General features: G+C 37.3%; 1 protein-coding gene across 2 annotated transcripts in view; it reads left to right on the top strand.

Moving 5' to 3' along the window:
* The window catches only part of LOC121304345 (gamma-aminobutyric acid type B receptor subunit 1-like), a 46,626-nt gene that overhangs the window by 19,362 nt on the left and 13,442 nt on the right, over positions 1 to 13,822 (top strand). For both annotated transcript variants that reach the window (XM_041235431.1, XM_041235430.1), the window contains exons 6-7: positions 1,681 to 1,841; positions 13,179 to 13,313. In XM_041235431.1, coding sequence (XP_041091365.1) covers positions 1,681 to 1,841; positions 13,179 to 13,313 — 296 coding nt within the window. The remainder of the gene's footprint in view (positions 1 to 1,680; positions 1,842 to 13,178; positions 13,314 to 13,822) is intronic.

The following is a 13,822-nucleotide window of genomic DNA, read 5'->3' as shown; positions in this document are numbered from 1 at the left end:
TTTATAAATGGCCCCACATTTTAAGGAAGTAATTTAATTAGGCATTATCGCTCTGGTAGAGCCTCTCCAGCTGTAATACATACAGCATTTGCGTTCTGTGAAAGTTGGGCAATCCAGTATCTAACGATTCACTTTTCTAGTATCAAAAAACAATAGGGTTAAGACAATATTAACATAATTTCTATTAAATGGAATCCCATATCTTCTATAGAAAGAAATGTAGGCCTACCGAGAAATCCATACAGCTAGAGACAAAAGTTTAGCATCACCTAGAATTTTAAGATTGAGACATATATATATATATATATATATATATATATATCTATATATATATATATATATATATATATATATATATATGTGTGTGTGTGTGTGTGTGTGTGTATATATATATATATATATATATATATATATATATATATATATATGTGTGTGTGTGTGTATATATATATATATATATATATATATATATATATATATATATATATATATAATGCTGTTTGATTAAAAACGTAATTAAAAAAAAAAAACTTTTGCACTTAACATTATAATTACATGAAATCGAGAGAGAGAGAGAGAGAGAGAGAGAGAGAGAGAGAGAGAGAGAGAGAGAGAGAGAGAGAGAGAGAGAGAGAGAGAGAGCAGGATTGTGAGCAACGACCAGAGAAAATAGAAACCCCCTTTCACTGCCCCCCCCCCCCCCTCTCTCTCTCTCTCTCTCTCTCTCTCTCTCTCTCTCTGTGTTTGGCATACACTGCAGCAGAAAAACAGGATGAAGAGAGCGATCCATTTAAAACTCGCTTATTAAACCCAGCTCTCTCTCTCTCTATCTCTCTCCCTTCCTCTCCCACACTCAATCTCCGCACCCCGTTGGCTTGTCTGTTGCTGAACTCTGCTGAAATGACCGGAGCGACATTACTGCTGGAATCATCTCTTGTTTATCTTAGATAAATAATATATTGCATGTATACATAAATGTAACATGTCGTTTTATAGGCTGCAGTGGCGTGGACGGTAGAAGTTTTCCTTCTTTTTAAATATACGCCACTGATCCGTCCGTTCATGTATTAAACACATTATCGATTATTTATTTCGGTTACCGTTTTGTTCATTTTGGAGAAAACGAGGAACACATAGACTACCACGTTAATCTCGGATTGTGGAATATACCGGGATCTCAAAGTGCAATACAGTATATTGCTTGCCGCAGTTAACATCACTCAGAAATACAGCCCTTCGTTAATCGATTACATTAGTATCTGTCGATTGTTCAAGTCGATTGATTACCCTTCCTTGGGGAGTGATAAATAGACAAACGGATTTCCCGACAGAGCGACAGTAGTCGAAATGGCATTTTTAATTGGCTAGTTGTGAATTTGATATATAAAGGCACTCAAAGTAGAGATATGTAGATCTGTGACAGCCAACGAGCGAAGAAAAAAAAAAAAAAAAAGACAAAATCAAACAGATGCGTATATGCTTACGAACCTAAACATAACATGTATATAGGTCATTAACAAAATCTGACACAAAGCTATAATTAGAAAAAACGAAACGCAGACTGCACTGCTATGCCGGCGTGTGTGGGTGGGATAGCCGGTCAGCGGCGTCCCTCTTTCGGCTTGCTCCTGGCTTTCGCCTTGCTGACGGCGCTCTCCTCGCTCCCGGCTCCGGCTCTAGGTAAGAAGACCCTCTATATCGGAGCCCTGTTCCCCATGAGCGGGGGCTGGCCCGGCGGACAAGCCTGCCTGCCTTCGGCCGAGATGGCTCTGGAACACGTCAACCGGAGAGCAGATATCTTACCGGACTACGAGCTCAAACTCATCCACCACGACAGCAAAGTAAGCCGGTGATGATTACCTCTTTACCCGCTTATTGATAAATGCACCGTAAATGTATTTTCACACGCTCTTCTGTGTTGGCTGCTTTTCCTTGTGTTACATTGCTGTTATGTATATGGTACAGAAGAGCTGGACGTGTGTGTCAAACTGTGCTTTTATTCCAATGCCTTTCTATTTAGCTAGGCAGTGTGAGGTAACTACGGTACCCCTATTTTCTTGAGTTACTTTAAAATATGTTCAACCACCCCTGCTGGTCTGGGGCCAGTTGACTGCCCTCAGACCCCTCGCTAGCTAAATATAAATGTATTTACAGTAGTCGTCCTCTCTTCAAATGTAGAATAATTTAATGATCAAGCCGTCTCGCAAGAGCAAGGGTGAGTAATTTTAGGGTGAAAAATTAGGCACACATTTTTAATAGACTTCCCGGGACACTGAAACTCCAAATGTTAGACGTGTACTCCCAATGTAAGCAAACTTTTAAGACATTAAAAAACAAAAAAACTAAAACAAAAACAACTATATACACCAAGATTATATCGCAAAAGTCTACCGGAAGCTACAGCAGCAGTACTTCACGTTAGATTTCGAAATGTCACAATGTTAATTTTTTGGTCAGTTTTTCGTTAAGTATATGGACAACTGCACTGCAACTACAGTGACAATGTAGACAAGCACGCCAGCAAAGCTTGCTATACGCTTAACACCGCTAATAAAGAAACAGGAACGCCTTCAACGGAAAGTAAATAATCTTTAATTCATCGGTTTTTTTTTTTTTGTCGGACCCTTTTTGGTATAAACCGCTATAAAGTGTATTAAAACATATTTAAAAATGAAAAATAATACACCTTAGGCTGTCGTTTAACCCTGCAGTGCCCATGGCTGTATCACATCTGATACAATGCTTAGCCTCCCCTCTATATGAATATTTAAATCCAGTCTCACAAGCCAGTTTTTTATATGCAATGTTGCCAGACTGGAAATTTGTACACGAATCGGAATCTGCTTACATGAATAAGCTTTTCTCGTTTCAGAAAAAAAAATAATAACTGTTTGGCCATTACAGGGTTAATGATGTAACTGACTGGGTGAAATTCTATATTTTTCTTTTTTTAATCGGTAGTACAATAAACGTCCTTCTCTCCTGACGTATTGAACGTTCTTCTAACTTTAATACATAACATTTAATACATGACACACATAACACAAATCAATAACCGCGACACCAAAGGCACTAAAACCGTTACATTACTGTGTAACATCTTTGTGTATTTGTCTAGCTAGCTATCTGCCTGGCTGTTTCAGCAAACTGCTATACAGAGAGGATGACAAACGTTTCTAATATGATTGCAACTACTAGTGATAATAATAATAATAATAATAATAATAATAATAATAATAATAATAATAATAATAATAATAATAATAATAAGTAAACAATGTTTTAAGGTTCTTACTGAGGGAAATGTGATTGCATTCATGTTTTGTAATTCATTTAAACCCACTACGTAGATTAATTCATTGTATTTTGCAAATCCCACAATGTGTATTTCTGAGAGAGGGTAAATAAATACATTTAATAAGTAAATAAACAAATAGATTATTCAATATCAATTAATAGTATTGCTGTTGTGTTATCATTATTATTATGTACAGTATGGCTTTAAAAATTACAGCTGTGGGGCATTTACAATGTCACGGTAAAGGAAATATCACGACTTGGTTGAATACTATATATTATTATTTAATAAATAATAATAATAATATAATAAAGTAAATAAATTAATTAATATTTCTAAATAAAAAACATCATTTTACTCAGCTTTCATTTTTAACCCTCTCATCCTACTCTCTGTGCTAAAGTAGAGACTTGGGTTGACTTTATCTACACCATTTCGGATTTTATAAATCCCCTCTCTTGAGTCATTTATTGGAGCTGAAGGGAATTCTTTGCAGTTTTCTCAATAGCTGATTGAGTCCTGGGATCATTCTAGTTACCGTTCCCTGTACTTTCTCAAGTGCAACAATGTCTTTTATAAAGTATTGCCTGCCATTCTATGTGTGGGCGTTTGCCTCTTACAGAAGCTTACAATGGGAAATGCAACGTGTACATTTATTATGCTTTGCTATACTGTACTGTCTTAAGCTTGCGTAAAGGGTATACTCTGATATAGGGCTTTTGCCTGAAGAGGGAGTGGAGTGCTTTAGCACAGTATTGATTCAGTGGCTAGTGTAAAACTGTGAATGTGATTAGCCAGTGAGAGGGTAACAACTGGGTTTCGGTGGGTTAATAACTATTAACATGATGTGGTTTTAGAATCTTAATCAAGTACATTTAGAATAGAATAGAATCGAATAGATCCACCAAATGATTCCAGAACATCCTCTATGGCTTGGTTTACATGCAAGAATAATCTTTAAAAAAAAAAAAAAAAAAAAAAAAAACCATTAGCCTTTTTGCCCTGAATAGATAATCGTCCTCTCTTTAAATTCATGAGAAAGATTTAGCCTGAAATGACATTTTTACAGTTTTTAATTTCCTAAGGTATTAGTTCAAGATTGGAGAGGCAGAAACACACACACACAATTTCGATATATGATTAATGATGAATAACATTAATCTTGAAAAAAAAAAAAATCAGCTCATGGCTTTAAATAAATCTGAAATCCATTCACGATGCAAAGACAGGAATAGTCACAGACTTCAGAGCGTCGATAAAACCCTGCGTGAGGCTGCAATCTAACACCATCTAGTGTATATGCAACACTTTAAATATCAAATTGCAAACACAATTTAAATGATACAAGTCTCAGACAATGAGATCTGACCAAGTGCATTGCACAATGGAGCGTTAAGTAGATTGCATGAACATACAGTAGTGTTATGATTAAATCGATGGGTCTAAATATTACTGGAATAACCCCGCAGTCAAATTTGCAGAGGCTTTCGGAAAAGAAAATGGGTTCACAGAGGGGCCAGACTGTGACCGAGTAGAAAAAGTAGAGGCAGTCAGCCCATCGTATATCACAATAGTCTGTCTGGGATTCTGGAGGGAGCGTTGCATTGGCACTGCCACAGGTTAGGGAGGCAAAACTGGTTGTTTTTGATAATTAATCATATTGAGGGTACCACTGAGCTTGGGAGATGGATTGATATTGTTAAAGATGAGATGTCTATTCAGCGTCTGAGGAAAAATGGGCAGTACAATGCCCACTCCTAGTCTTGCTGTAAATCATCTGTTGTTGCCATAATTTGTGCTTCATTCGGTCACTGAGAAGCCGCTAACACACAGCCTTGCAGCAGCATCGTGACTCAATTTAAACACTCCAGCAACTTTGTTAAAAGGTTGTGTGTCAGTGGGAACTAAGTAACAGTTTTGTTTTATAACAAAGTTACATTGTGGGTGGTTTGAAAAATGACCACTAGGGGTGTGCAACTCAATTTCTGCTTCGCTATAACTCTGACTAATGCGAGTTAGTAAAATCTCTATACAAAATCACAGATCTAGAGGGGACAGGAATTAAGATGCACTGCCTTAGTGGTGCATTACTCATTTAAAGGTATAGTACGCTGTTACTTTTTACAAGGCAGTATGTAGCTCGTCCTTGCTGACTGGCGAGTGTACAGAAGTGCATTCTTCAGAAACAGGGTTTTGTAAAATATTTTTGAAATTCTTCTTGTGCAATATCCTAATTGAGATCCAAGGTTGCTTCCATCTGACATTTATATTCGATTATATAGACGATTCCAGCACTTGGCCATTACCTTAAATCTGCTGTTTGATGCTAGTGACTAATAACTAAATGTAACAGAGGTTGAATACGGAAGCCTGTGCTTTGGAATCAGATCAGTGTAATCTTGTGAAGTTAACTGAGTTGGTTGACTCTCTAATGACAATAACAGAATATATTGCAATTATAAGAAATGTATATAAGAGAGATATAAGAAATTGAATCATAACCCTACAATGTCAACAAAAAGATCTGGTCACTATTTTTTTTTTCTTTCTTTTTAAACATAAAAAAATAATATAGGAGTGAACTGAAGATACTGTAAACACTTCCACAGCATTGCCCCTAGTTGAATCATTATGCAGAGTTGAGAGTTACCAGTTTTGCTAAATGTTGTAGCAGGCTGATGCAGAAAGAAGCCTTCTATCAATCAGTCTAGTGTTTGAACTTTGGTATCCCTGACAACAGTTGCCATGCCACCCTGGGCTCAGTTCTTTTTTTTTTTTTTAATACTGCTCTGCAGATCTCCAAGCACCAATAGCAACGTTCATCTCCAAAATCGACCATAGAATTCCATAATAAAGCCGTAAGTTATGATTTAAAACCTGATAATAATCAGAATGATAATAATACTCACTGATTATAAATCGGTGCATGGTTTCCCCTGTGGTAAAAGACTTGCTTTATATAATAATCAAAGTAATGTTGATTTTTTTTTTTTTTTTTTTTTTGTATTTTCAACTCTGCCACCCACTCTATCTACAGAAAGACAGAGGGTGTTGGTGTAACTGGCAGAGTTGAAAGCTGTCTGGCACTTAGGATTCTCCAAGCAAGCTCAAAGTAGCTCAAAGCCAGGTAAAATTTAGAGAATTATAGATTTAGAGAAACAAGGATAAGAACTCAGTTTTGGAGGAGCAACAGAACCCAAAAGCACTCCGAGCAATTGCAAAAATTGTGACTGTAAAACAATTTAATTAAGCTATTCCACGCTGGTAAGTGTTTTTATCTGTGATCTGCAAGTCTCAATATTTTTGATCCAGTGTCACAGCTCTAATTGCATTATTTAATAGTATTTAATTAAAAACATTCCCAAATCTCAGATCAATTTACATTACTTCTGTTCATTGCTTTTTCTTAAGCTTAATGAGATAGATTGATATTAATCTGTTATTCCCAATAGAAATATATTCTCAATTCAATTATCTGTGTCTCATTTCCCCAGTACAGTGCTGTGATAGTGCTCTGGACTGGACTGCATTAAATTTTCTCTGACTCTATCCGTCTTCTTTTCTCCCTTCTTCACTTTTTCTGACCCTCTCTCCTCACTCTCTCTTGCCCTCTTTTGTCTACCCCTTCTCATTTCTCTCCATTGTTACTCTCCTTTTACTCTCTTGCCCCTCCTCTCTTTCCCCCTCTCCTTCCCCCTTTCTTTTTCTCTCCTCTCTCTTCCTCCCCTTTCTCCCCCTCACTCTCTTTCTCTTCTTTCCCCCTCCCCACTCTCTCACCCTCTCGCCTCCCAATGCCTCTCTCTTTTCATACATTGCCCTTTCTTCTTCTCCCTTCTCTCTATCTTCCTCCCCCTCTTTTGCTTTCTCTCCCCTCCCTACCTCTGGCCTTTACCTCTCTTCCTCCCCCTCCTTGTCGTTTAATAAGTGTGGTGTTGTTTTCACAATACAAATGCGATCAATAAAGGTAATTATGCCCGTATGATTGTGTCGGAGAGCGTCTAGAATTCATCACAGGACTGTCTGGATCTCAGAAGACAAGAAAACAGACAGGAGTGACTCTGGAGAAATGGAGCACCCCCGATCCTTAAAAGACAAGTTCGTGCGTTCCTGCATTCTCCTCATATTTCATTTCTTCCATTTTTAAAACCCTATGACTTTTTCACTGCAAAAAAAAACTTCTTACTTCCGTCTAAAAATAGGAATTTCATGATTAAACATAGTATTTATTAAAGCAGAAAAAAAAAATAGCACACATTCAAAATTGACACTTCTCTAGTTATTATACAACGCATGTTGCAAGATATTTAATACTAAACCGACTGCCAGGTTCCTAAACACAGCGCAACAGGTAATGCATCAGTCAGGCAAACATTTGCTGTACTTATTTTAAAGTGATATTTACACTGTTCATTTGGAAAGAGGAATTACAGATTACACAGCAATGGACATGGAAAACTTGAAATCTGTGATAACCGTGAAAAAAATACAGCCTCATCTATAACGTGTGTTCTCTTTTATTCTCGGTGGCTGTTTTAGCTTCGATCATTATCTGCCATGCTTATCAACCTACTCAGATAAAAACTTGTTTGTTTGGTAACAGGAGACAGCTGCGATGTTAGCTTTGCCTTTGAGATATCTCCATATTCCAAACAAGAAAAGACAAGCAAACAGATCTTCAACTGAAGAGAAAGGGGGGCCAGTAATGATATTACAATTGCTAGTGATAAGAGAATTGATTTTGTTATATCGTTATATATTTCAATATACTTCATGAAAAACTGATACAAATTGAAAAATGTGACATTTCAAAATTTTACGTGAAATACCGCACTACTATTATGGCTTCTGGTAGACTTTTGCGATATCATTTTATGGTTTCTTTGATTACGTGATGTTAAATAAAAGATCTAAATTATGTTCATGTAGTATTTTTTTTTTGTTATGTCTCAGTCCTCATATTCTAGGTGATGCAACACATCTGGCCGTAGTTCTACATCTGACTTCCATTTGTTACTTGGTATGGACATTCTTTAGCATAAACTATTGAGATTATGAAAATTTGAGCATATAAGTGTCTGTCTTGATGTGTGTCTGTATGGCGAGCATTTTTAGATATATCTAGAGAATCACTTAGCCACTTGATCAGGACATTCCTTATTGGTACTGAGAGGGTGTGAGTCTAGGGCTGCGTGCAGCAACCTGTCTTCGTACTGTTAGGGATCAGCCTTGTTTAATTGTTGGATCTAAACCCTACCCAGGCTCACTTAGCAATTACATTTAATTTAACTGTATTCCGTTCACGCAAGAGCCATCAATCTGTGTGCTGTTTAACAAAACCACTTTCCCCAAATTGCTCCCACATATGCTTAAACTAATGAGAAACATACCGCAAAGCCAAAGTGCACAGGGACGTACAAATAGGAGCTGCTGCCAGCACAATGTGGATTTGACATCGCCCAAGTGTGAGGTTCGTTCTCCAGGTATGCCTTGGGTCTTTTGATTTATAGTTAACTTCTGCATCAGTGCAGATCAAGTCCACCCAACAGTGCTCAACCCTGGTGGCTACTTCCAAGATAGCAATGTGTCCATCCAGCATTGAGAATGGTTAGAGGAGCAGGACAGAGACTTTCAGGCTCCTGCGGGTCAAGAAGGAAAAACCAGCAGGGACTGTTTCTCCTCATCGTGCCCAGTGAGCTCGCCGACACCCACTCTCGAGTTAAATAAATAAAACGCCTGAGGCACTTTCCAGCACCCTGTGCAGTCTATACCATATCAAGGCTGTTATCAGGTCAAACAGTGACCCTGTATTGGCTACATGTCCAAATAAAGTGGCCAGACAGTGAATATCTAGATCCAATGACAGGACATATTTTTACTGAGATTATTATAATCTGGGGGTATGTTTGCAGTCAAGGGCTCTTCTTGATAGATCATATATGCACATATCACACTTAGCATTGTTCCACCTGGTGGACCGCTTTTCCAATCGTCATGAAACTAGGTCTTAACGTTATTTAGCTCAAGTTATTAAGAGTAATCTATTCTGGGTATATGTGAAGGTGTCTGACTGTTCATCCATTCAGCTAGCAAATGTTCCATCGTACCGATGGCTCTAATTAGGAATTTGCATGGTTGGAGCTGGATGGTTCTGACACACTTGTTCTTAATTGCAATTAGTTTTTTTTGTTTTTTGACTAATTAGCTGCCATAAAGTATTTGTTGTCTTTGTGCTGTATTTTAAATGAATGAATTGCTTTTCCTAGTTAAGTTGAATGCATTCCCTAACAGCAGTAGCTACCCGCGCTATTGATCAATCTGTTTATCAGATAAACAGCAGTATTATTTCATTAATTGTTAAGTAATGACCTCCTGACTCTCTTAATAAGGTCAGCAGGTGTGTGTGTGTGTGTGTGTTTTCTTAATCTCTTAATTAAAAAATAAGTTTCAAGGACATGATGAAAAGCTTAGAGAATTGGAAATCAGATAGCATGAAGGATGCGTGGGTACGATAATGATTTCATTTAATACACCCTGTTCGTTCTGCAAGTCATCTCCCAGAAAGCTAATTGAGCTACCTACAGCTATGGCCAGAAGTTTTGCATCACCCTATTGAATGAACTAATTTTGCTTCATTAAGTCGAGTGAAACCTGCTGAATTATGTTACGTTAACATACTGAATTACATGGTGCTTTGTAGTTTTCCGTATACTTGACAGAGAGGGAAAAACATGACTTTTTAGAAATCTAACAATAAACACTATTACGGCTTCTGGTTGATTTTTTGTGATGCCATTTTGTAGTTTTCTTTGATGTTAAATAAAATATTTAACATATAATATATTATAATAAATACATAGCTGTATGTATTCTTTATTTTTTTTAAAAAGTTACATGCTACCTTATGCCAGGTAGAAGAGTGCTAAATGGGGAGTTTCTTTTTAAAAGTTATAGAATTCTGACAAGTGGCACGCTGTTGGAAGGTGGCCAACCCTATTGACAGTGGTATGGCAGATGTTCAAATCCCAGATTTGACAGTTTCTGAATCCAGCAGTTTTATGTTGTTGTCAGATAAATCTGTGTGAGTAACTTGCTTTGCTCAGGGTGGATTTACATTATGATGACGAAGAGCAATAATGTCATGTCAAATTCAATCAAGTGATTGATCCATTGAATTGATGCTATCAGCCTTGGAGTGTCCTGTTTGACATTGACACAGTCAGACTAGGGAGCTGCTTACAAGCAGAATCAGAGCGCAAAGCAAGGCTCCAAAATCTAGAAGCATTAGAAAGGCTTGCTCTCTTTTGAAGGAGGGCTAAACTAGGTTTAGAAATATTATTACACTGCCCACCCTTAAAAGAACGCTAAAGCTAAATTTTTATCTACAGCCATGATCCAAAGTTTTGCATCACCTAGAATTATATATATATAATTATTTGAACATAATTTAGATATTTTATATAACATACCTTGTAATCAAAGAAACTCCAAAATGATATCGCAAAAGTTTACTGGAAGCCATAATAGCAGCACAGCATTTCATGTTAGATTTCAAAATGTCAAATTGTTTCATTATATATAAGGAAAGCCACAAAGCAGTGTGTAATTCAATATGTTAACGTAACATTATTCTGCAGGTTTCATTCGACTTTATGAAGCAAAATTTGTAGGGTCTGTAGGGTGATGCTAAACTTTTGGCCATAGCTGTAGAGAACTGTCTATCCAGCTGTGATGAAACTTGCTCAGGACTTTGTTAAACTCAAGTTATTAAGGGGATCATAATCTCTGGGTATACAGAGGCTGTCAGTCTAAAAACCACACTCAGTATTACCAGAAATGCATATAATAGAGGCATTTGTAGCTGATTGTTATGAAACCTGGGCACAACTGCTTATGAAATTCAACATGCGTTATTGACAGTATTAGATCAGTGCATGTGTCTGGAAAATCGCTTTTTAAATTGTGATGAAATTGGTCTTAACTTTATGAAGATAATGGGAGTATCAGATTGAGGTGTCTGTCTGTCCGTCTGTCCATCTGTATGTCACAATAGCACTTTTCCATCTTGAGAGTACAGATAGTTATTGTAATTCATCTTCAAATACTTTACCATGATAGTAACACCTCATTTGCGTACCTAAAAACAGCTAGGTCCTGTATATCACTTATGCATTTTTCATTAACCTATTTAATGCCATTTCTTGCTCTATTTATACTGTCTATATATAAAACTTTTTCATCATAAACTGTCAACATTATCGCTGTCTCCCACTTTTCTGCTAATAATCTTTTGGCAGTGTTTTAGATTTGAATTCAGTGTATTTAAACGATGGGTTTAAATTTCTCCCACGTACATCACAAGAGGTGATTAGCATAATAATAAATAAAATATCAAGACGCATTTTATTTTTGCATGAGTATAAGTGATTTATGAATACTGGAATAGTTGTAATTGCATTCCCTGGGATACAGTTTGTGGTAATGTATTCATAAATTTGTCTCTTCCGACAAATCAAACACTTAGATCTACCCAATTAAAATGAAAAAGGCACACTGGTTCTGGAAAGACATTTGTTTAATGACCTAAATAATTTGTTGACAAGACAGTATGGAGAAAATTCAATTTAGGGCATAAATGAAGGTGTCTCGATCTACATCAAGGGATATATCCTCAGCTCTCCTTCAGTACAGAACTGTATTCTATGATGCTCTTACTCAAATATGATCATGGGTATCATACGAGAAAAACAAGTCCCTCGGTAATCTCACATTGCCACAGCTAACAAAAACAGACTATAGTCACGTATGTCCTAAACTCATATGGTTTTAATGCCAGTTATGGAGGCGACATAGACAAATAAGCTTTGTAATGCCTTCAGGATCGTCGTGGATCATTGATATAGAGTTTTATGGCTCTATCCAGGGATTCAGGTAATCTGATCAATTGCCCATCTCTGTTATACTAATGGCACATATTGTATCGGTACAATGAAGTAGGATATAATCTGGGTACCTGTACATTAATAATGCTGATGGTGTCATCATAAAGAGGCAGATTTTCGTTCTTGAAGAGCTGTATACCCATTCATTCAGAAAGTGCTTTGCGACAGTCGTCCGTATTCTCAGTCTGTTTTATGAACAGCAATGGACGACTTTCGTTAGACTTAAACGAAATTTGTTTTTGTTAAGGCAGTCGGCAAGTACTTTTATGGATAGGGCCCATAAAGTCTTTAGTGAATCCAGAAGTTTCAGTGCAATTATAATTAGGATTAGCTAATTAATAAGTGCAGTAGAATATGTCTTTTCCAATGTAATTGGTTCCAGGCAACCATGGGAGGGAGTACATTGTAGCTGTTTTAGTAACATTAGGGGAATGTAAATTAAGCGTCAGATATATCACTGTGCCTAAAACACCAAAGTACGGTTCTGCAGCTATACTATACAAAGAAAACTGATGAAAACCATTGCAAAACAAAGCACTGTAGTGCAATATTTGGCAATTTACAAAACAGCATTCCAGAAAGAGTTCCTATCATGCTTTCGAGAAAGTGAGCACACAAACACAGACTGGAGGCCAGCAACAAAAATCCTGGTTTCTTTTTTTAACGGCCCAGTAGTGATGTCAATCCCATCTTTTCTTTATTTATTTTTTTTTCAAATCTGCAACTGAATTCCTCCTTTGCGTTGAGTTGACTGTTTTAGACCCATAATTAAAATGCGCATTGATCAGTTTCCATCAATACCGTTCAGTTTGTAGCAGCATGTGTAACTGACACCTGCCAGAGGTCCATCGGTTAAGAGAAGATGTCTTACAGGATTGGGTGTGACAGGTTCTGAGTTCTCTATCAGTATTAACCTGACTGTCTCCCCCTCTCTCTCTCAGTGTGACCCAGGGGAAGCTACTAAGCTCCTGTACGAGTTGCTCTATAAAGACCCCATCAAGATTGTGCTGATGCCTGGCTGCAGCTCGGTCTCTACCCTGGTAGCTGAAGCTGCAAGAATGTGGAATCTCATTGTGGTGAGAGCTGCTTATGATCTCATATATCTGATACCATTTAGTGCTATATTGCATTTTTCAGAACCCCATTACTCACTCTTTAATGAGTAGGAGCATAAGAACATAGGAAAATGTGCAAACGAGAGGAGGCTTGCAAGAGCAGACGTGTACATCCATGCTTGACCAACTTTGATTCTTCAAGGACCCCAGTGATTCAGCATGGCTAGCTAACTCATTCCATACCCTCCCCATTCTCACTCCGTCTGTCCTCTTTCTGTTTCATTTCCAGTGGTGTCCTCTGGTCCTGGTTTCTGTGCTGCACTTAAAGTATTGGTTCTGGTTTGTCAACTCCTTTTAGGATTTTAAAGACTCATGCAAGACCCCTGTGATTCTTCTCTGTGTTACAGGCTGAATAGATTCAGTTTCCTCAGAGGCACTCTTTCTCTATTTCCCCAGGGGATGCTTTGATTTTGTTCACAAAACAAAACAGAAAAAATAGCAGCGCTATTATAGCAGATCAGGTAGAATTC

The sequence above is a fragment of the Polyodon spathula genome, chromosome 37 (assembly GCF_017654505.1).
Source record: "Polyodon spathula isolate WHYD16114869_AA chromosome 37, ASM1765450v1, whole genome shotgun sequence".
NCBI classification, from domain to species: Eukaryota; Metazoa; Chordata; class Actinopteri; order Acipenseriformes; family Polyodontidae; genus Polyodon; species Polyodon spathula.
The sequence above is the reverse complement of the archived record's forward strand: the minus strand, read 5'-3'. Positions and strand labels throughout refer to the sequence as shown.